We start from the raw sequence: 24,690 nt of genomic DNA, 5'->3' as shown, positions 1-24,690 counted from the left end.
TTTTAAAAAAGGATTCACCACCCTAATTTACATGGATGTATGCTAGAGGCAAGATGCATCCCCCCTCCTCCCCCATTTCTGCAGACGTGGAGTAGGCAGCTGAAACTCAAAAAGATGGCATATCTAGGAACTCCCCCTAACAAAGTTCAAATAAGGCATTTCCCCAGCAAAACAAAAATAGGCACTTACCAGGGGCTAGAACAGAATGAGGGACAGTTGGCATGTATGCAGAGGTGCTCTGAGCAGGTTCAGAATGCCTTATGCTCAACAGAGCTAACGCCCCACAAATCTAACAACTGCCAAAACTTTCCCCTGACTTTGCTGCTTCTCCACACCCTTCCCTTAGGTCTACAATATGTGGAGTAGACAAATTCTCCGTTCCTATCTACCCAGACCCAGAAGTCTGCAATCCCTCTGCTCCTTATCTCAGCCACTTGACTAGGCTAGCAACCTAGTTATGTAATGATGGGCTGGGCCAGCCCCAGCACTTGACAGAGAATCATAAATGGGCAACAAATTAGTTACTTAATTTATTATGGTAATTTTTTTAGTGCCAGGGAGTGGGGCAGGGAGAAGTACAGTGGTACCTCGGGTTACAGATGCTTCAGGTTACAGACTCTGCTAACCCAGAAATAGTTCCTCCGGTTAAGAACTTTGCTTCAGGATAAAACAGAAATCATGCAGCGGCGACAGCGGGAGGCCCCATTAGCTAAAGTGGTACCTCAGGTTGAGAACAGTTTCAGGTTAAGAACGTACCTCTGAAACGAATTAAGTTCTTAACCTGAGGTACCACTGTACTTGCAGGATTTTCTGCTGCAGATGCCAAAATAACTCAACCAACCTTGAATACTAGGCACCTTGACTTGGGAGAGGGGTGCTGTTTTGCCACTCTGCCTCAGGTAGCAAAATGCCTTGGCCTGACTGTGGCCCACAAAAGATCCCACAGGCAGAAGAGAACCTCTTGCAGAAATTCCTCCAGTTTCATTTACAAGGCTATGATCTTAATAGCATTTGCCTTAGAGGTCACCAATGAATTACTGCTGGATGCGCCCCTTTAGCTTCCTGCTATTTCTCTTGGGATTGTTTAAATTAAAATGAGATGTCAAGCTCAAATGGGTTGGAGGGCTCAGCTCTCCACATAGCAGATACACAAGGGCACAGCTACATATATTTTTCCATAGACAAAAGAATTATAGCTGTGCCCTTGTACATCTGCTAGTCAGTACTACATGAATTCACCTCCATTAGATGACAAGTTTGAAATAATTTTAAAAGGTTTGATGCCCTGCCCTAAGGTTTTGTGGGTACTTTGTAGAAACATGTCACATAATATGCCTTTAAGGTACATTCCCTGAAACATTTGCAGAAGGATAGATACAGAGGTTAGGGAATTTTGAATAAAATCAGTATATTTTTTGCATTTTTAATTGATTTTCAAATATAATGTAAAATCAAAACAGAAGGAATGAACAAAGCAAGTCTTTGTGGCTTTACAAAGTCCTAGATTCTTTACTGCTCAATTTGCCCTAAAGTCACAAAGCAACAAAATTGGTTAGGATTTAGGTGGATGAGTTCCTCCCCAAAGGCAGTGCAATTGGAAGCGAAAGGAGAGACCTGGTAAAATTCATACCCTGACTGGCAGCTAGAACTGCAAGTCACAGAATCCCTCCCCTACTTCCTGCCTCTTTTGTGTTTGGTGTTTTCAGTTAATAAAGAAGTAGGACAAGGTTACAAAATATATATTTTAAGAACACCTTAGGAGACTTCCCAAGATTCTAACACTGTTCCAGAGCTTCGGAGCTAGGCAACTACACCCTAGACTGCCTTGGATCCAAGCTATTTTGGATTCCAGGTATCTCAGAGATGAAGATCTGCAAACTCTGCCTTTTCCACAGAAACTACATACTATCTTGACTGTTCACAGCACTGGGACTTCAAGAAGTAGGACTGTATTAACATGGTGTGTGATGGGCATCCTAACCCTCTTACAGAGGAGTTTCCAAAGGAGACATAATGTTGACCAAATAAAGTTTTAAGTTAATCTACCAAGGTAATGAATTAAAAAACACTGAATTTGTGTACACAATCTTTAGTGCTTTGCTATGAACTATCGTAACGGAGACTACATAGTGTGGATGTGTGTGTTGGGTATTTGCAGTATGGTAGCGCAGAGAGCTTGCTGGGGAGACCATGCATTAAAAAGGGACTCAAAAATAACTTAAACAAGGTTTTAATAGCAAAAACAAAAACTCCATTTACACTAAATACATCAACAACAAACCAGACCCAACTACCAACCCATCCCCCAGGGTAATGGGAGAGCTAGGTGCTGCTCCTTATATATTACACCCAAATGCTGACACACCTTAATCAGTACAACTCAGCAGCACCTGCTGTGTTTCACAGCTGTAAAGCTGGGTCTCGTTATTTAGCTCTGGCCCTTTCTCTGGCCCCTTAAAAACATACACATCGGGTGGAACAATGATGAACCTTTACATTTAAAGAAACCATTCAACAGTGTGGAGGAGGGGAACAATGCAACCCTTCACTCTTTAAGGCAAGTGTGAGTAACCTTTGGCCTGCTAGACATTGCTAAGCTACAACTCCCAAGCATGGCCAATGGACAGGGATAATGGGAGTTGTACTTCAGCAACTCCTGGCAGACCAAAGGTTCACCACGTCTACGCTATATAGTGAAGGGCCAGTTAATAATCTTTTGTGCCTGTGAGTGTGCATCCAGCTCACCATTTATTTTCCATGATCTGCTCTTCGTTGTCACACAGACCTACTTAAAAGGAGTGACAGCTACCATCAAGGCCACTTTGTTGCAACTCAGTCATGAAAATTCTCTAGATATTCTCTTTTGCCCTCACAGAACACAATTACTGCTCGCCCCCTCCAAGAGGGGGACAGGGTTTGCGACACCATGCAGCGGTTCCCGGGACCAGGGTGCCATCCACCTTGGCTACAGGGTTGCCATCTCCCCGTCCCCATCTCAGCGGGTCAATGGGCTGCAGGCTGGGGGTGGGGGGGTGAGGGTCGGAAAAAGGCCAATGCTCTTAGGCCCAGGCTCACTTTGTTTTCTTTCCAGGTTCACCCCCCCCCCCCATAAAATATAGCATGGTCTTCTTTTGCAGGCTAACCTCTTGCTTCCTAGGTCAACGGGCGCTGCTATAGTTGTAAGATGGTTGCTGTGTTCAGAACCGGGAAGGAATTTCCCTGCATTGGCAGGTTTTGCCTTCCCCGTAGCAATTTGTCACAACTTTGGTGGTTTTGGGCCTTGGTCGGTATTCTATAGTCTATCTTTGAGATGCGGGTAGCATCTGCATGCACCCCCATGCGGCGGCGTCAGCAGGATCCATGAAAGGGTTGCTTGCAGGAGTCACTGGCACTAGAGCAGCAGCATACAGTCAAACTCCCAGCTTCGGCGAAGTGGGAGGGCACACTGTGTAAGTTCACGCTTTACAGTCCCCTCCCACAACACCTGACTGCCCTGCACATCCTCAGCCTATGAGAGGAATACCTTCCAAGGCCTAAGCCAAGGTTCCTACACCTGAAATTCGATAAAGTTGTGGCCTCATTTAAGCCCACACATTGTTGTCATGTCTCATTCCTGGCAGGTAGGCTCCAGGGACAGGGTTTAGCGTGTGGGCTCGCAACATAACCCAGACTGCAAGCATCACAAACTAGATAACAAAAAGTCAAGGGGTTAGGCTGCTTCATATCTGCAACTTAGAACTTAATGCATATATCTTCCACTAAATAAATATGCAGCAAGATGCCCACTCTACTTCTCCACCCATATCTCCACACCAACAATTCCAGGATATTTGCATTTCCTGATTACTACACAGGTGGTGCAATCCCTTCTGCCTTATGAGCCCTACAAAGAATGGTACACGTGCATCAGTTTACCAAGCAACAGTATGTTTAGACTTAACAGTTTTGTCATGGAAATGAGGGACAGAAGACAGCCCACTTTGGTTGCACTTGGAACTTTTCTGTACAAAACCACATCACTCTCCTAGTACACAGTAAGAATTACAGTTGTAACATGCCAATTGACCTAAACCTGGGGAAAACTTACATGCACCTCAGAAGACCACTAGCCTCTCTTCAAAGCTGGAGATGTACCTACGTTGCTTTGTGTCTTCCATTGCGCTGCACGTTGCACCATCTGGATGTTTTAGCTCAGGCATGTCCAAAGTCCGTTTGGGGGCTTAATCTGGCCCACCGGTTGGTTTAATCCAGCCCCAGTCCCTGTGGCAGTTTATTTCCTGGGGTAAAATCCTTTAAAAAGCTCAACTACTTTGGTCGGCCCTCACACATGTTCACTTCATCAAATCTGGCCCTCTTTGAAAAAAGTTTAACCCCCCCCCCCGTCTTAGCTGAACTCCCGCATGTGTGCCATTAAGCAAATCTCATGGGGTGGGCATGTGTGTGTCTTCCAAGCCATTAGCGCTGCTCCCACTCCAAGCTGCAAGAAGCAGGGACAAGCACCTTCTGCTACCGCTTACAGTTAGAAAGACCTTTTAATTCCTAACGAGACTTTGCACCTTACACTTGTTTATTTAACTTCCTTAATGGACCCTTAATGGAGGTACATTATTGCAAGGGCTTGTGAAAAGTCCACTTAATTATGCCAAAGGAGTTGCTTTCCAGCACTAAAGATTAACTTTGGCCCAGAACTATCACTCTTTCCATATGCCTGGATTTCCCTTTCCCACTGCACTGATTGTGTGTCATTATTGACACCGACTATGCCAACATTTGTAGGTCACACTTTCTAAAATCATTATGATTCCCTCAGTAATTTTTCTGTTAACCTTTCCGTCACGTCAGGATTTTTTACAACTGTGCAGCTGGCATGGCAGAGTGATGCCTGCACACTTTGGTCCAGGGTGGTTGAATTTACCACAGTTTAGGGACAGACAACACATATATCTGAGATTAAGGTGTCATTGGGACACACACTCCCCCTGTGGCATAATAAACTGTCTATGCATGGGATACACAGTCCTACCCGCCCGCCCCCCCACATCCTATTAGCATCTCTAGACAAACACAATGCTTATTTAATGGTTAGTATAGCGCTTCAAAACCTGACAAGACCTGTTTGACCCGAGAAAATAGAGCAGGCATATTATTTATTAAATAATATCCCACTTTTCCTCCAGAGAATTCAAAGCAGCATACAAGATCTTCCCCATCCCTCACTCTAATTTAATCCTCTGAGGTAGGTTAATGTGAGAGGTAAGGACTGGCCTGAGTCATTTCGTCCACTGAACACAGTGCCTCCTTGCACAGTGTTTAAATACACTGACAAAAGAATACACCTTTTATTTATTTTGTTTAAATATGTATAAGCACACTTTCATATAAAATATTGCAAGGCAGCATACAAACTAAAAATACAATACTATAATAAAAACAAGAAAAACACCAGGCAAACCAGCTGATTGGCAAAAAAAAAAAACAAAAAAAAAACCCTCAGGTTCAAAAAGCCTGTTTTTCAGAAGATGTCTAAAAGCGAGCAGAGATGACTCCTGCTGAACCTCTACTGGCAAGGAGTTCTGCAGGTCAGGGTCTGTCTGCCACACTATAGTCTCAGTTTGTGGTGAAGGTCAGCTGAACTGGGGTTGGCCTCCTCTGCCCCATCAGAAGACCTCATTGATCAAGGTGAAGCTTAAAAATGTGGTGGCATGGATGGAATAATGTCTACTGCTATAGTGCAAGTACATTTTTCAGTCAATTTTAACATTGCACTCAATCTTTTCTATTGCTATGCATCAAATTAATCTAGGCATTCAGATCATATTCAACCTATTCTGAGAACCAGGCCAGGACATTGAGGTACCCGAGGCAAACCACAAAATGGTGGGGGGACTCTGCTAGGAAAGAAGGGGTGAGTGAAGCTCTACATCCAGGAAGGGGGGGGAGAGAGATTTACATTGGGAACAATGGGGGAAGGAGACCAGCAGCCCCTTCTATTCGCCAAGAGGCCACTCTAGAGCCAGCATAGGAGGAGCTGTTGAGGAGGTGACAAATTCAGCCTCCAAGGAGTGCAGCACAGTTTTTGCTGTCACTGAGATGGCGGCGGCAGCAGCAGACTATGTATTGAAAGCCAGATCTGCTGCCCCTGTGGGATCCTGCTGCCTGAGGCAGTTGCCTCACCTTGCCTCATGGGTGGACCAGCCCTGCCTATTCTGCACTGATTCCAAGTCAATTTGATGTGCTGGCTTTGGCTTTTAAAACCCTAAACAGTTTGGGATCAGGTTATCCAAGGACTACCCTGATCTCCAGCCTGTCACTAGGAGCTGTTAGATTGCTGGGTAACAGATATAAGACCTTTTGGCCCCACACCTTTGGAACTTCCTCTCCATGAAAACACGTACTATTGCTTCATTATTTATGTTTTAAAAGAAATCTCTGAAGATGTTTTTATTCCAGTCTGCACTTGATTAATTAATGGGCTATGCCTGAAGGTTTTTAGCTGTTGATAGTTTTCAGTTAATATTAATGATTAAACTGCAGTCGCTGTTATTTTCAAGTGTTTATCACCTCAGAAGAGCAGCGTGTCCTAAAAGACGTGATACAATTTCTTTACATACACATTTATGTAGATTTCATAATTACATAAAATCATTTTGAGCAAGACTCCTTACAGAGGGAAAATGCTCAATTATGGCTTTTTAAAAAGTTTTTAAAATGTGTTTGTTAATTACAATGATGACAATTTTGTGTTTTTGGTCTTTATTCTATGCACTTATACCATATGCAGGGCTTTTTTCAGCTGGAACTCAGTCCTGACACCTCTCAGGTGGGCACCATTGCCATTCTAAGAGAACAAGGGATGTGATCATGGTGAGTTCTGGCACCTCTTTTTCTAGAAAAATAGCACTGACCATATGCAGATATTATTTGAAGTTTTGAAGTAAATTAGTTTTTTTATTATTAAATACCTTTCCCTCAAGTATATTGTCTTTATATAATTTGGTAGTGTAAATCCTGCCAGAACCCACTGAGAAGGACAAAAAAGGTGTACTTCCTTCATAGGTGACCTTATATGTTAGCTGATAAATTAGTGTTATCTAAGTACTGGGGAGGAGTATGAAACTCACGGTGGGGGGCAGAAATACAATACAGAGAACTTGTCAAACACCTAGTAGTCACAAAAAATAGGTTGTATGCTACATTTAACTCTGTGGATCACAAGTAACTGTGCAAGTCTTTAACAGCTGGGTGTATGAAATCCATGGTCAACCTTACAGCCAGACTGTTTGGTTCTGCCCTTGAAAATGGGAAACAACAGCTGGTCCAGTGGTCAGGAATGGACTGCAGAGTTTGTGCAGTGCTAGAAAAACTGCACTGGTCTGGACCACAGGTTAGTTTCCAGGCACAATCCAAGGTGCTAGTTCTTTTACAGTCCTCAATGTCCTGGACAAGGATACCTCTGGTAGCACTTTTTCCTACATAAACTGCCTTGTGTGATTGATTTGTCTCCCAAACCCCTTTCCTGGCCTGCCACAACCAGAGCCAGCCTGAGGCTAACCTGTGTCTCCTCCCTCCCTGCCAGGGAAGATGAAGTGAGTGAAGATATACATGAGGAACAAGGGAGCAAGGAAGATTGACATCAGGATCTGCTGTCCCCAGGGATACTGTCACCTCATCTGGCCTCATGGGTGGGTGAAACCTGGCCACAATTCTCAGAGGCAGAGCTGGCAGCTACAAGAAACAGGCCCTTTTGGGCAGCAGTACATATGCCCTTTAGAAATCTGTCCAGAGGAGCCCAGGTTCAAAAAGAAGTTGGCAACCCTAACCACCACATTTCCGTGTTTAGAGGGCAGTGTCTCCAGATGGAAAACGTAACTTCCAAGCATAATGGAGCCCCAGTATTTTAGAAATGTACTGTTTCTTTTACTGATTTTTCAGAGGAGAGCTCTTTATTCCACTGCACACCCTTCCTGTACTGTCCAGTTGACTAAACCAGGGTTGCCACATTTCAAAAGGTGAAAATCCAACCACAAAAGTTGTGTGTTTTTTGTGTTTTTTAACTATTTTTAAGAAATATCAGCAAAAACGACACTGCCGCCATGGGTTGCCATATGGATTTTCCAGGACATTCCACCGATTTCTGCCCAGACACTGTTTTCAACTTCAGTATTCCGGGTATGTCAAGGAAAATCTGGACATATGACAACCCTAACTAAACTCTTATATAGTGTGTATACTCTGTGTTTAAAATGTAGAGTGAGTAACATCTCAGTTGTGGTGCATATATTTTCAGGTTAACAGATAGCTAAACAATATGTGTGGATTATCAACAGGTAATGTGCACAGAAAAGGAATTCTTAAGAAAATGGTCTCTTGGAGAGGTCCAATGCAATTACGTATGTCATATCACAGAATCATTTTTTTTTAAAAAATATTTATTAAAGTTTTGAAAGTTACAGAAAGAAAAAAGAAAAAGAATCAAACATAACAAAACCATGCAATACAATATAAAAACAAAAATACCACATATACATAACAAAAATAATACAAAAGTAATTTAAAAAAAGAAAAAAGAAACACAACCTATACTTTCAATATTATTAACTTTCTTTTACTTGTTTCAGCGACCTTCTCACACCTCCCTTTTTTTGTATTCCACTTCGATTAATTGTTTCAGCAAATCCTTTCCATCTTCCTCAAACTTCTGTCCTATCATTTAACTTAACAAATTCTAACATTATTTTTTCCTTTAATCCAATTACAATCTATTATACTTAATTCTTTATAACATTTCTGCTAAAGCCATGTAACTTCATTCCAACATCTTTCTAACATTCAATAATTTTACAGTGTTTCTGTAAATAATCTTTAAATTTCTTCCAATCTTCTTCCACCGACTCTTCTCCCTGGTCTTGGATTCTGCCAGTCATCTCAGCCAGTTCCATGTACTCCATCACCTTCATCTGCCATTCTTCCCGGGTGGGTAGATCTTGTGTCTTCCAATACTTTGCAATAAGTATTCTTGCTGCTGTTGTAGCATACATAAAGAAAGTTCTATCCTTCTTTGGCACCAAGTGGCCGACCATGCCCAGGAGAAAGGCCTCTGGTTTCTTCAAAAAAGTATATTTAAATACCTTTTTCATTTCATTATAAATCATTTCCCAGAAAGTCTTAATCCTTGGGCATGTCCACCAAAGGTGAAAGAATGTGCCTTCGGTCTCTTTACATTTCCAACATTTATTATCGGGCAAATGGTAAATTTTTGCGAGCTTGACTGGTGTCATGTACCACCTGTAAATCATTTTCATTATATTCTCTCTTAAGGCATTACATGCTGTAAATTTCATACCTGTGGTCCATAACTGTTCCCAGTCAGCCATCATAATATTATGTCCAACATCTTGTGCCCATTTAATCATAGCTGATTTTACCATTTCATCCTGAGTGTTCCATTTCAACAGCAAGTTATACATTCTTGACAAGTTCTTACTTTTAGGATCTAACAGCTCTATTTCCAATTTTGATTTTTCCACCTGGAAGCCAATTTTTTTGTACAGATTATATGCCTCCATTATTTGATAATAATGGAGCCAATCCCGCACTCTATTTTTTAGTTTTTCAAAACTCTGTAGTTTTAATCTGTCTCCCTCTTGTTCCAGAATTTCCCAATATTTCGGCCATTTGGCTTCCATATTGAGCTTTTTCTGAGCCTTCGCTTCCATTGGTGACAACCACCTTGAGGTTTTATTTTCAAGCAAGTCCTTATATCTTATCCAGACATTAAACAGTGCTTTTCTGACAATATGATTTTTAAACGCTTTATGTGCTTTGCCCTTATCATACCACAAATATGCATGCCAGCCAAATAGGTTGTTAAAACCTTCTAGATCCAACACGTCAGTGTTTTCAAGAAGCAACCATTCTCTCAGCCAGCAAAAAGCGGCTGATTCATAATAAAGTATAAGGTCTGGCAGGGCAAATCCACCTCTTTCTTTAACATCAGTTAGTATCTTAAATTTTATTCGTGGTTTCTTGCCCTGCCAGACAAATCTAGAGATATCTCTCTGCCACTTCTTGAAACAATCCATTTTATCCAAAATTTGCAATGTTTGAAAAAAAACAGCATCCTAGGCAATACATTCATTTTTATAGCAGCAATTTGGCCTAGCAATGATAGCTTCAGATTGGACCATATTTCTAAGTCCTTTTTCACTTCCATCCAACATTTTTCATAGTTATCCTTAAATAAGTTCACATTCTTGGCAGTCATATTAACCCCTAGGTATTTCACTTTCTTAACCAGTGTTAATCCTGTCTCCTTCTGAAACCTCTCTCTCTCTCAATCACAGTTAGGTTTTTCTCTAACACTTTAGTTTTCATTTTGTTCAGCTTAAAACCCGCTACCTGACCAAATTCTTGAATTAGTTCCAGTACTCTTTTAGTACTAGACTCTGGCTCCTGTAATGTCAATACCAAATCATCAGCAAATGCTTTCAATTTGTACTGTTTAGCTCCAACTTGTATACCTTTAACCAATTGGTCCCTTCTAATCATGTTTAAAAGAACCTCTAGAACTGATATAAAAAGCAATGGAGAGATTGGGCAACCTTGTTGTGTTCCTTTCTCTATCTTAAATTCTTCCGTCACTACATTATTCACAATTAATTTAGCCTTTTGTTCTGAGTAAATTGCACCTATACCATTTCCAAACCCTTGACCAACCCCCATCCCTTGTAAGTTTTTCCTCATGAAACTCCAAAAAATATTGTCGAAGGCTTTCTCCGCGTCTACAAATATCAGAACTGCTTTGGTATTAATATTCACTTGCAATTTCTCTAAGATATTAATTATGTTCCTCGTATTGTCACTTCTTCATTCCTAAACAAGGTGTCGTTCATTCTCCATCTAAAGGAACCAATTGGTGTTAGTTTCATTTCCATCTTCACAGCATTATGGTCGGAGCAAGTTTTAGAACAAATTTCCACTTTTCTGATCTTCGGAGCCAGCCCTCTAGTTGCCCAAATTTGGTCAATTCTTGTCCATGTCATTTTGGCTTCAGAGAAGAACGTTCCCTCTCTTCCCAGAGGGTTCTTCATTCTCCAAGTGTCAACTAAATCCATATTGTCAGTCATATCAAAGAAAGTTTTTGGTAGTCTACTATCCTTAGTAACTACCTGTCTCTGTGCCTTATCCATATTTGTAGATACCACTCCATTCATGTCCCCCATCAGAATCATATTGTAGTCCATGTAATCCAACAGAGTCTCATGTAACTTCTTAAAAAAAATTGATTTTCCCTCATTTGGTGCATAGATGCCTACTATCAAAAATTTCTCTCCTTGTGATTGGATTTCAATTGCAACAAATCTTCCTTCATGGCCCAATCTTTTATTACTCAGTATTTTCCTATGTAGCCTTGTCACATGTGTTTCTTGTAGACAAATCAAGTCCAATTGTTCCTTTTTCAATAAATGAAAGACTCTGCGCCTTTTTTTCAGGGGAATTCAGTCCATTAATATTCCAGCTTAATATTTGCAATGCCATGATGTGATTACTCTGATTTTCCTGTAGTGGTTAAGAGCGGTAGTCTCGTAATCTGGGTTCGCGTCTCCGCTCCTCCACATGCAGCTGCTGGGTGACCTTGGGCCAGTCACACTTCTTTGAAGTCTCTCAGCCCCACTCACCTCACAGAGTGTTTGTTGTGGGGGAGGAAGGGAAAGGAGAATGTTAGCCGCTTTGAGACTCCTGAAGGGGAGTGAAAGGCGGGATATCAAATCCAAACTCTTCTTCTTCTTCTTCTTCTTCTGTTGGCATCTCTGAATTGTCCAGTCCGAAGCTTAATTTTGCTATGTCCAGTATCCTTTTTTTGGTGGTCTTCTGTCCAATGCTTTTTGTTCTGGTCCTCTATCAGGTGATCTTCTGTCCGATGCTCTTGACTCTTTTCCAAGCTCCTTCTGCAGATCTTCTTCGTAGTTATTCAAAAATTTAACTTTATCTTCTACTGATTTTATTTTTATTTTCCTTCCTTTGAAACTAAAGGATAGGCCTTGGGGAAATTCCCACCTAAAGTTGATTTTGTTCTTTCTCAGCAGGGCAACCAAATCACTGTAATTGGACCTAAGATCCAAAAGGTATTTCGGGATATCTTTAAAAATCTCCACTCTTGACTGTATTACTTCCAAAGGATTCTTGTAGTGCCAACCCAAAATTTTATCTCCTTTGGTTCGGAGGGTAATCAAACAGTCTCTTATTCTATTCTTCTCTTTCCCTCCTCTTCCAAGTCTAAAGGCAGTCACGATTTTAAATTCGTCCTGTTCCAAACCCAAATCCCAAAAGTCTACGAATTCCTGCATGAGAAAATCTATCAGACTGTCCTTCTCCACTTCAGGTACAGCTCTGATCCTCAAATTGGTCTGTTTTCCCTTAAGCGCAATCATAGAAAATTTCAACTTGTGGTCTTCAAGTTGTCTCTGCAGGTCTGGGACTCTCTCTGTTTCAAGTTGTGTTACCTTAACTTCCATGGCAGCAACTTTTCCCCTAGCTTCCTCTGCGGTCTGTCGTATCGTGGTAGATTCCTGTATCAATTTCTCAATGGTTTCTGTATTCGTATTCACCTTTTGTCCCAAATTATTTAAGCTTTCTGTGTTTAGCTTAATTGTAGTAGTTGCGTCCTCGACTTTCTTATTAAGTTGTTCCAGTGAGGCATTTATCTTACTTAATGCAAGCGCCAAAGCTTCCTCCGATGACATTCCTCTTGGTTTAGATTATGTTGGAACAGCCGCCGATGAAGCAGAAGAGCCAGATGCTGACGCTCTTCACTGCCAGGACTTCCCAGACCTTGTTGTTTTGTCTTGGAGTGGCAAATCTACTTTTTCTTTCCCATCTGCCATAACACTTAAGATTTCCAAGGTCAGTCCCACAGTCACACAGTCACACAGTGGAAAATACCCCAGATTCAACTCTTATAACAGTTTCAGAAACTTCCTCTAGGGGGAAATAGTTACTATCTGTACAAATAATTGCTATCTGTACTCGTGTTGCTCCAAAATAACGTCTTTTAAAACACAGCTCAAGGAAGAAAGTTAGTTTCAATTTTCAGTTACTTTTCCTCCTTTTTTCAGAAGAAGACAGCCAAAAACAATGTATCTCTCTATTCACAGTCAGAGCACGTTCCAAGACGCAACAGTCTCATTGTCCTATTTATAGCCCGTTCCCAGGTTCTGAGCAGTGGAAATTTAACTTCCTCCCCTGTCTCTTGCAGGTATATATAGTCCAAGCTTCCCCCCCCTCTTCTCCTGCTTCCAAGGGGGGGGGATTCACTGTTTATTATAGAGCTGGAAAGATTAGTCCTTTCCGATTGGTTTTCTGAGACTTTAGCTTGCAGCCTCTTTGCTTTGATCTATTTACAAAAGCGGAAGGCGGACTTCCTGTTTGAGCCTCCCCGCTTCGATGCCAAATTAAGTCTTTCTCTTTAAAAGCTTCCAATTTATTCTACTCACAGGTAGTTGCTTTTAAGATCAAAATGTCCACAGGAAAAAGTTAGCGCTCTCCGGCAACGGCTGTGCGGCTTCACTCCGTGGAAAAAGCAGTTGATTCACAGCACCGTGCCGCTCACCCCACTTCGCTCCAGAGCCCCGAAATCGGGTTTCCCCACAAGTAGGGGAGGCGTGAAAGGTGCCTGTCAAATCCCACGTTCACAGGCTTCACCCGCCTGTGATTTTTGAGGGGTCTCCGCCTTCGCCGTGGCGGCCAGACCCGGTTCCCACAGAGCAAATTCCTCCTATTCAAAGGAATTCCGCCATTACCAATGGCGCTAACCCGGAAGTCTCCCATATCACAGAATCATTAATGATAACTTTTCCTAAGATGTTTGGAACCTGATGGATCTGCCTGCTGTTAACCAAGTAATTTCTAGCAGTAATTTCTTATGAGACTATCTCGAGAGCAGGGGTGGGAAACCTGAGGCCATCCAGATGTTCCTGGACTATAGCACGCATCATCCCTGAACATGTCAGCTGGAGCTGTGGGAAACTGGAGTCCAACAAAATCTGGAGATACACAGATCCCCCGTCTCCCAACATATTATGTCACAATGGATAGAGAGTCTATGTTGTGCAAGGCCCTTTAAAATGCATGGGAGTTGTATAGCAGCACAACCACGTTTTATCACTGCTCACATCCATTTTAATTGGGCTGTGGAAACAGGAAAACATCCTAGTGTACAAACCATTTTAACCAATACATGTGGCAGGTGTCTGTTTTGTCTTGAGTTGCAAAAAGGCTGTAGCTATAAAGCAGTGAAGAAAAACTAACCAGATCCACCCATTAGTTTTGAGAGGTGGCGGAGGAAGGGAGACAAGGAAGGTGTTTGAAATGCATTCATCATAATCATCCAGATTGTTTTGCTTGCAGAAAAAGCCTAAGAGAGAAGAGGTAATAAGGCTGCACGGCTGGGAAGGAAGACTGAAAGGAATCTAATCACAAAGTAAAACAGAATCTGTGTGCAAGGTATAGGAGCAGCAGCAGATAAGTCTGACATAAAGAGCAACATGCTGATGACAGTACTCTGTCATTTAAACCATGAACAGTCAGTGGGGCTGTAAAACAAGAATACTTTTGTGGTAAATTATCTGGAATTATCTGGGAAAGCTACAGTAGAGGCTCCTCATTATACAGATTGATTGTTTCTATTTTAAACCTTCGCAGGCACGCACACACAAAGCCCTAAGGCCACTACTTATGCACCTGAGACAGTCATTCAGGAATGCAGACTCAGGTGCATTGCATTTCAGCAATCCCAACGGAAGCAGAATCAGTTCCTCAGTCATCTTTGGGGGAGGGGGTGCTTCTTTTGGGCTGTGTCCCACAAATCATAATTTCAGCATTTTCTTCCACTTCTCTGTTTTGTTAGTACTGTATTGTGTAAATAAAATAGTAGTAGGGACATACATTTCATTTCATAACTTACATTGCAAGTAAGACATGTTGAAATGCTGGGTTGCCAACTTTTTAAGGGCCCTGTTCCCTTCTTGGTAGGGGTAGCCTGGGGGGGGGCAGGGAGGCTATGTTACCAAGTGGAGCTTTCCTCATTACTTTTGCCTCCTTGCCAGGAAAAGTTGTTAAATTTCTGCTCATTGGACTGCAGTTAAATGGTCAGGAACAGGGCTGGTATGAATGTTGGCAACCCTAACAGAAACCTTCAGATGTTCCTATACTATGCATAACAAAGCTCTTGCTTGTTTGTTTATGAGGGGATAATCATTTATACAAGAACAATAGTAAGTTGCATTTAGAGAGAAAAGACAACCCAGATTTACCCCAAAAAAGAATCTTGAACCTGTAAGCAGAACAAACAAACCCTGGGAGAGTACAGTTTATGGTCTCTTTAGGGGAAATGAGGTACAGCTTGTGGATACCAGGGCTGAAGGCAAACTCTCTACCATCAGCCTCTTCGCCAGTCCAAATTCACATCTCTTTTGGATATAAAAGACTGGCTCATTAAATGCCAAGCATGACACTGCTGGAACAGACCAAAACTGTCCAGCATATGACCCCAGGGACTGGTTTCCTTGGATTATAAACAGCCTATTCATGGTGCTACAATGCACACCTCCCCCTCTCAGAAACACTTCATAGTCCTCTCATTCCATACAGAGCTCCCTTCTGTGCTACAGAGACAGACTCTCTCTCCAAAATCAGTCTTGCTCCTCCTCCTCCTCATGAAGTACAAGCCCTCTTATGCATCTGCCCATATCACTGCCTTTCCAGGTCTCCATTTTCTTTTTTTACTGACCCTATATTTGTACAGTACAGTACAGTAAAAAAGGTATGTTGCAAATAAGTAGATAAAGTTTTTTCTCATCACTTGTATCTCCTTGTTTGTTTGTTTTTAAAAAATCACCTGCAGACTTTCTGCTTGCCAGGTGTTTGAGGCAGAAGAACATGATTGTCAAAAATAGTTGCTGATCATGTTAAGACTAAAATAAAATTAAAAAATTGGTGCCTTGAAGCATTCTAATATAAGGAACAGAACCATTAAGATGTATGCAGCGTAACATAAAAAGAGATCATTAATTGATTTGAGTTTGGGAAGAATTCACTTTCAATTTGTGAATAATTAACTACATAAAACAGAATGGAGGGACACGAAGGTCATAAGTAGAAATGCATTGAACAAAATGCCCTTGCTGGTCAGTAGGTATGCTGCTAAGCAACAACCAAAGGCTCTGATTCAGCAAAGCATTTAACTCAAATCCAGCCACACTGTGAAGCATCTCCCCTCTCCTTTAAAAGGGTGTGGAGCAGGAGGTGAGGGGCTTGAAGTGGGCTGTGGGGAGACAGGTGGGTGAGGTGTAAAGAGGTGTTGGGGAAGGGTAGTAGACAATATCAACAAACAGGGATGGCAGCTCCTTGTATGTTTGATACCCTTTTAACTGGCCAGCTGAGGTGTGTCTGGCTGCTGAAAAATAGTCCTGGGAATTGCAGCTTGGCAAGAGTGCTGCAAATAAAGTTAGACTTCTCTAACCTCTATTTACATAGCAATTCCTTAAGGAGACAGAATTATGGTTAGGGAAAATCTTGTTGTCTTAAACCAGCTGAGCAAGTAGCCTTACCCCTTTCCTCTGCAGAATATCAATTCTCCTCACAGAGGCAGCAATACAATCAAAATTATCTGCAGAGAGGGATCCTATGCAGGCCTACTTGGAAGTGTATTCTGTTGAGCTCAATGAGACTTGCAGTACAGTTCTATGCATGCCTACCTAGAAGTAAACCCTTGATTTTAATGAGACCTACTTCCAGGTATGCAAGTATATTACAACCTAAATTCCTAGTAAGTGCACTTAGGATTGGAGTATAAAGACAGGGCTAGATTGACTTAAGGTCAATTCAAACTATAAAGTATCTAACAAAGACAGCAATTCTACACCCACTTACATGAAAGCAAACTGCACTGAACTCAGTGGCACTTGCTTCCAGGGAGACATATATATGATTGCACTGTTTGTTCCAATTACATTTTAGTAGTTGTGTGATACCCTTGGAAGTCCCTTTTCTGTGACAATATTGAGATATCTTATCCACCCAAAATTACTAAGAGGTGGCAATAGCCTTACTGCTGCCCTTCAGCGATTCTGAGATGTGGGATCAGACCTACACAGTAAAACAAACTAACTAACCCTCCTGAAAAGTTTATTATGGCTCTTATCTTCAGTGATAGCCAAGGTCAAATCCACTAGGGATTTCTTCTTGACTAGCTCCAGGCCTCATTTATTTTATCCTTGTTGCTAATTTCAGCTGCTATGTTGACTTTCCAAACAGCAGAGTGGGGGTAAGGACATTTTCCAAGCTTCAGACTCCCCCATCTCCTGGGTCAACAAGATTAAAACTTTCCACAGGAACTCTGATTTCACAACATATTATCATGGCTATCAGATCAAAAAGAGAAGAAGGCCTACAGCTTTAATTATCTCACAGAAAAGCTTTTCTCACCCCTTGCTGAAATCCCCTTTTTCAACAGAAACCCTCTCCTCTTTTGCATCTCACCTAGGGCTTTCAAAGGTGGAATTGACGGGGGGGGGGGGAGAACAATTTTGTGGGTTTCCTTTAAAAATGCTTTTGGGGTATCCTGGTTTTTAATTTTTGAAATATGCCAACCCTGTCTCACCACACTTGCATTCTGTTTATAGAATGGGGGGAAATATGTTGCAATTCAGTAGTGTCAATGTGACTGTTTTGTACTCATGGGTCTTTACAGTGTAACCTATAAACTAATTGCAAACTGATTTTATAGTCAAAATGGCAACATTCACACACAAACAGGCTTGGGGAAAACCCGAGGTTTATAGCAGTGCAAGAAAAATATTTAGAGGGAAAACCCTACAGGGATGAGGGGTAAACACACAGAGAAGGGGGGGGGGGTGTTCAGTGAGGACTGAGCATGGCCAGTAGGCACAACATGCTGACTTACAGTTAAAGAGAGAGAGAGAATAGAACAGAGTATCCTAGAAAAGGTTTGCTGGCTGGCATCCAGCACACCACATTGCAACATTTTGTTGCAGGTTCCACTTGCTGATCACTCATTTGGGAGAAGAGTTTTTCCATGCACAACTATCCCTCTCTACACTTAGTACCACCAGCAGTCAAACACACATTTACACAGCCTGCCACATACCTAAATAATATGCACTACACTCTTGTGTATGCATGCCTGCACATCCAAGTGCACCTTGTTTCTGCAAAGGAGGGAGTGAAGGGAAGGCCAGGCACATTTCACAGCATTCTGGCTTTCTAAAGCAAATAAATGTACAAGTAGCCGTGAAACATGTTTTAAAAAATAAGGAAAAACAAACACTGCCTAATTTAACTATACCTGCGGTTTCCTCAAGGTCTTGGTCATCCCATGAGAGAGCTTTCTCCTTTTCTTTTCAAAGAGGGAAGTTAGCTCATGCTCAGAAGCATAAGGTCCATTCAGAAATGTCCACAAGCAGTGGACAGGACCTAAAGGAAACACAAGTCTAGGGGAATTGACAACTGCTCTAATAGACCATACTCCCATTTAATTCCATTTTCATCCCAGCAAATAGATTAGAAAGTAGTAATTGATGCAAATTGTTCTCCTGCTGATACAAAAGGGAGGTGCTTGGATATTTGGTTAAATGAATAAAAAGACAAGGTTCTGTGCAGTTTCTGACCACCTGAGGCATAGACACAGATGACAGTGTCCATTTCCTGAACAGCACAAACTGCAGGGCCTGTATAAACTTTTAGGTAATAATTGAGCAAGTGGAAGATAAAATGAGGACTTTGCAAAATATATGATTCAGCAGACCTCAGTAGGGCACAAAATCATGTGTTCTTGCTTATGAGCCAGAAAAAGAGGCGAGAGAGAAGTCTGCAGATATCGGACAAAGACTGATTCTTTTCATTATCTCCTTGCCTGCCATTTCAGGACCACAAACAGTGGACAGGACCTCGGATAAATACTGGAGGCAGTGTTTTTTTGGTTTTAAAAAGAGGAATAAGGCTGCAATGCTGCACACACTTACAAGGGAGTAAGTCCCACTGTACTCACATATTGCTTTTGTCCCACTGTTGCCTCTGGTCAAACAGTTGTTGAAACAATACGAAATGCTGCAAAACCTGTTTGTCAGACATAACAATGGGATGAGTGCATATGCCCTACTCATTGGCATACTCTATCTGCAACTCTGAAAAGCAAGCAAAACAAATCACTTGTCTCACACTAAAGAGCTTCTCTTGGGATTCCAGAGACCACTTCTGAGCAAGGCCTGTCTTTACCCAGAATCCTCCTACCTCAATATTTCACAACAAAAACTCTTCCTGCTTGTCCCAGGGGTCTAGAACACCACCAGGTACTCACCTGCTCCAAAGGATACATGCTTTTCTCTAGAGAGCCAGACCTGCCATGAATTCCACATCTACTTATGCTAGTCAAGGCTGTTAACTTTCAGCATCCCAAAACCACAACACGGAACAATTTCCAGGTGTGCTGTAAGTAGTACATGTTTGGCTTGGCTTGGCTTTCAGAGCAGAAACAGATATGGGGGCTATTTTAATTTTCTGTAGAACTTTATATTGGGTCGAGATCTTGGCCTGTTGGTTTCATTGATCTGTTTTCAGTAATGACACCTACCCTGGAGACAGGACAATTAAGAAACCTAAATAAATACACAACACATGGGGTACAAATCCTTCCTCACAACGACACGTCTGCTCAGGTAGCCCGCCTCTCATCTCTGAATAGTCACTACCTGTATCCATATAACCTCAGGCAACCTCAGGGCCAAGGGTTCGAGCCCCACTTTGGGCAAAAGATTCCTGCATTGCAGGGGGTTGGACTAGATGACCCAAGTCTACGATTATGATACAAAAAGCAAGAAACATCTCCCTTCTATTTTTTGACCACCTTTCAGGGCAACCTACTCCCAGCTGCTCACACACACCTGTACAAGTCCAACTTTCTGATGTCTTGCTATGAAGTTAAGCGCAGAGGCTGCTTCTCTCCCCACATTTTCACGGCAGTAGTAGCAGCCCGACAAGTGGCTCATTTATTCAGAAGTCTCCGAGGATGCATTCAAGGTAGGCATGCTCAAATATCATTGCGCCGAGAGCAACCAACTTCCAAGATCCCTCTAACAAATAGGAGCTTTTAAGGGGCACCTGGCGCTCCAGACATACCTCCTTCCTAAGGCTCAGGGCCCCTCTTCCACTCAGTCCAATGCGAAGAGGGGGACGTCGCCAACCCCGTGTGGCCAAAGGACAGGCTGCTCTGGAAGAGACCACTATCCGTGCCCCCCCCCCTTGGAAGAGACCACTATTCCTCCTACCTGCACATATGCGCGCTGGCAACCTCCCTCAGCTGCAGGTACTTTCCCCTTCCCTCCCCACGCGCCCGGAGGTGTCAGTCACCGGCCCCGCCCCCGCCCTGCCCCCCCAGGGGCCCCTCGCCGATTGGGTGGCCGCCTCTCCCTGCCTACTCCCTCCCCTGCTCGCACGAGGCTCCCGGCGACAGGCCCGCCCCAGCCCCACATGAAAGGAAGCCGCGCGCATTTGTTCCCGCGGAGAGACTCACCCTGCCCGCGTCAATCCGGCCGGCCGACTGTGGTCATAGCGGTGGGTCGTGCAGCCCTGGCCGCGCGCCACGGGTGTCCTCCATAGGCAGCGCGGGGTGCTCTGACGTCAGCGCGGAGACACGCCCCTCCCGCTCGCCGTCTCTTCAGGAGCCGCGTATTGGACCTGCCCCCGCCCCCCTGGGCCTCGCCAGATGAAAGGGATTGTTCTCCTCGCCACCTTCGGCGCGCCAAAACGGCCGCGCTTTGCGCCATTAGCCCTCCGGAAACCCTATATATAGGCTCCTGCAGCCCTATGGGGGGGGGGGGGAGAGACACGTGTCAGAAAGGGAGTGGCGGCGTGCCGGTGTGACAAAATGAACTAGGCCACTTCAGATGATCGCTAACAGCAACAGATCGGAGCAGCAACACAACAGTGATGGTTTTGAACCACTGTTTGTGACGCCCTCGATCCAATACAGGGTTTCTCAAATTTGGGTCTCCAGCTGTTTTTGGACTACATCATCCATAGCTAGCAGAACCAGTGGTCAGGGATGATGGGAATTGTAGTCCAAAAAAACAGCTGCAGACCCAAATTTGGAAAACCCTGATCCAATACATTTTGCTCTCTGAGGCAGACATAAGAAGCTGCTTTTTCCTGCGCCATACCATCGGGTCGATCTAGCTCAGTATTGTCTACACTGACTGGAAGCTGCTGTCCAGGATTTCAGACCAGGATCTCTCTCAGCCCTACCAGGAGATTGAGCCTGAAGCCTTCAGGTCAAAAGGCAAACACTCTAACTCTCCCCTAAGTTTCACACTAAACTGTATACCTCCTTCCTAAGGCTCAGGGCCCCTCTTCCACTCAGTGTGAAACTGTTTAGTTTCACACTAAACTGTGATAGTGTGTTGGAGAGAGGGTTACATCTGTATTTCTCCCCTAAGTAATTTTGGACACATCAGGCAAAAAAGAAAGGAGGCGCCATTTCCCCCTCTTAGTAAAAATACAATAATTTCCCCCTCCTTAGTAAAAATTTCCCCCTCCTTAGTAAAAATACAATAATAAATAACACTTTGCTTCCCTGCCAAATCCGCCACCTGAGGCAGCTGCCTCACTCCGCCCGTAGTCCTGCTTTTCTGGTGTGCTACTTTCTTGTTTTCAGGGATTTTGCTCAAACTGGAGGGCAGGGAGAAGTATTCAAAAGTGGAGTCCCATACCTGTTGCCAGAAGTCGTACAGAGCATTTTACCACCTCCACATTTGATGTCCTACCATGTAGTTCTTCTGCATGTGCTGAAGACCCAGTACTATCTAGAGATCATACTTCTGTCACCCCACCCAGGAAAAGCAAGTGAGGATTTGCTATTTTGATAACTGTGTGTGCCAATTTCCTACACGCATGTGCCAAAGTGACTCACAACACAAAAAACAATGATACAATAACTGCAGTACATATAACTGTTACAAAAAAGCCTCCCTTTAATTCACTTGAAAGGCAATCTGGCAGGCCACCAACTGCTGGGAAAGAGGGGAAAGAGCATCCAGCTGTGCAAAGGGAGATAGGAGCACAATTTTTAGTGAGCCCAACATGTTTCAGATCCAGTTTATCCTCAGGGGTGCTCTCAAATCAGGATTGTCAATATAGTATTGAAATACTGTTACAGTTTGCTAACCTGGCACTCTGCATTTTTCATGTTAATTGAATCTTTTTCATGAACAGTCTGAAAAAACTTGGACCGCCATTCATAGACTCATGGAATTGTACAATTAGAAGGGATCATGAGGGTCATCTAGTCCAACCCCTGCAATATAGGATTTTTTTGCCCAGTTTGGGGCTTGAACCCATGTCCCTGGGATTAAGAGCCTCATGCTCTACCGACTGAGCTATCCTTGTGATTCATCTGCTTTTACATAAACTGGTTACTGCTGAGAACTCTGTGAAGTTCTTCCAGGTTGGAAGTAACTGTACAGGAAAATACACAGGAAAGCAGATAAGGAGAGACAAACCAAAGAGAGCCAGATAAAAGTGACCAGTGGGCCCTGATTTGTTGTAGGTTTGCCTGTAACATGCCCACATTTTCTCTATCTTTTTTTGGGCAGGCTCCAGAATGTGCAATGATCAGAGCCCAGTATACACATGCCTGGTTATTGGCATGGTGTGTGTAATGTGTAGCCAGCCTCTTGAGCTTGCAGTTTTTGTTGAGCAGAAAAGCTGAGTATGTTTTGAATTGCTAAGAAAATGCTAGTGGTTATGATGGGCAGAGTGTGTGGCAGGTAATCTAAGAGTTAACCAGCCAGAGAACTATTGTTATTGGTGGCTATAAATATATGTGAATGAATGAATGAATGAATGAATGAATGATAGATAGATAGATAGATAGATAGATAGATAGATAGATCGGATGAGACAAGCTGCATCAGACCAAAGGCTGTCAAGTCCAGTATCCTGTTCCCATATTGGACAAGCAGAAGCCTATTGCAAAACCACATCCAGACATGAACACAAAAGCATTATCCCTATTGTATATAGTATACTTCGGAGATCTCTGGGAAAGTGCACCGCAACCCTTAATGGAACCCTTTTCAGAGAGAGCCAGGTCACCCAATGTCAAGGTGAAGGGTATGTTTTGCTCTCACCACAATAGTATCAAATACAGCACTTTGCCTAGCAAGCATTCACTTATATAAGTGGGGCTAGGCAAAAATATTTTGCTGCCTAAGGCAAAGAACAAAATGGTAATGCACCCATTCCACATACAAAAACCTGACAGGACTGCCAGCTTAATCTTCTTTCAACATTGGTGGTGGGACATCTTCCACCATACACAGCTTAGGAGGTACAGGACTAACTTGCTTAGGAAACTCAGGAATGGAGGTGGGAGTGCATCTACCTCCTGACATCTTCCACCTGAGGCAGCTGTCTCATTCTGCCTAATGGTAGGTCTGGCTCTCTGTGTATAAAAGGGGATACCAGCAAGTGGGGGCTAAACCTTATGCCTGCTCCTATATTTGTGGGATGTAAGCACAGGAGCAGTCAATGACAACATTCCTAGAGTGTACATGTTAGAACATGGGGAGGGATGTCTGTCCAGCAAGCAGGTAAACTTCCTGGGGACGGACTTCCTCCGCATGTGACCAGAGGTGGGTGTGGCCTCACCTGTGCAGGTAATGATAAAAGCACAGGGCAGGCAGCCACTCTCTCTCTTGCCTCTTGCCTCTTGCCTCTTGCCTCTCTGCCATCTTCATCTTCTGAAGGAGCAACATGCCCTCTTGGCTCCCAGCCAAGAGAGGACAGTAATATCTTGCTACAAGATAGATTCTAACTGCATGTAACCTTTTTAAGCCTGCCTACCTTCTGGGATCATATTGTGAACAGAACGTGAGTAAACTCTTTTATACTTTTATAAAGACTGTGTCGTGTCTTGTATTTTAAGAGGGAACAAAGGGGAAATTACCAGAGTAATTATTATAGAGGTTCTAGCGAACCTGTGCAAGCGTTACCGTTGCGTACTTAAAGGGGAATGTCTATAAACTCTGCTGATATTTTGGGAACTTGTTAGTACAAGTTGGATAAGGATATAATTAGTCAATATATCCTCTCCTGCACCCCAGAACATTCCCACAAAGGGTTATTGGCCCCAGTATTGTATATTTCTGCGTATTTTTGAAGGATTGCATTGGATTGTGATTTTGAGTTGAGTAGTATTTTTTCTGAGTTAACTTCCTGGTAAGCACATGGTCCTTTGTTCCATTGTGCAGTGGGGATTAAGCACCCCCCCTTCCCTCAGAGTTCACAGTGACCCAAGGCAGTGAAGAATTGTTTTGCATTTTTTAGATTTTTGAGATTTTGATTTTAAAAATTTTGAGAAATTTTGAAATTTTGAAGAATTTTCAAATTTTTGGATTTTAAGATGGCTAGAGCAGCTTTTGATAGTGATGCAAAGCTAGGAATGCCTGTGCTGAATGAACACAATTTCATACACTGGAAGCAGCGCTTGATAGCATGTTTAGATTATAAGCACATTTTGGAAGCTTTAAACCCTCAGCCTACAGGATCGTCTGAGGAGGATTTAGCCAAGATAAATGCTTGGAAACGCATGAACAGCGAAGCTAGACACATAATTTT

The 24,690-nt window shown here is 42.9% G+C and overlaps 1 protein-coding gene across 9 annotated transcripts in view; it reads right to left on the bottom strand.

Moving 5' to 3' along the window:
* SLC43A3 (solute carrier family 43 member 3) overlaps nucleotides 1–21,801 on the bottom strand; it is a 48,402-nt gene extending 26,601 nt beyond the window's left edge. The window contains exons 1-2 of one of the 9 annotated variants that reach the window (XM_081877465.1): nucleotides 20,588–20,658; nucleotides 19,067–19,134 (exon numbers count right to left, since the gene is read on the bottom strand). Coding sequence is in view for 2 of the 9 variants with exons in the window: in XM_081877461.1 (XP_081733587.1) it covers nucleotides 4,139–4,199 (61 nt within the window). In the remaining 7 variants the exon portion in view is untranslated. Of the gene's footprint in view, nucleotides 1–189; nucleotides 341–4,087; nucleotides 4,106–4,138; nucleotides 4,479–19,066; nucleotides 19,135–20,193; nucleotides 20,337–20,587; nucleotides 20,707–21,782 lie in introns of those variants that run through there. The other 8 variants (XM_081877466.1, XM_081877458.1, XM_081877464.1 and 5 more) reach the window with 8 other exon arrangements.
* Nucleotides 21,802–24,690: the final 2,889 nt, after the last annotated feature.

Source organism: Podarcis erhardii (assembly GCF_964252035.2).
Source record: "Podarcis erhardii genome assembly, chromosome: 1".
NCBI classification, from domain to species: Eukaryota; Metazoa; Chordata; class Lepidosauria; order Squamata; family Lacertidae; genus Podarcis; species Podarcis erhardii.
Note: the sequence above shows the minus strand (reverse complement) of the source record. Positions and strands in the feature narration are given on the sequence as shown.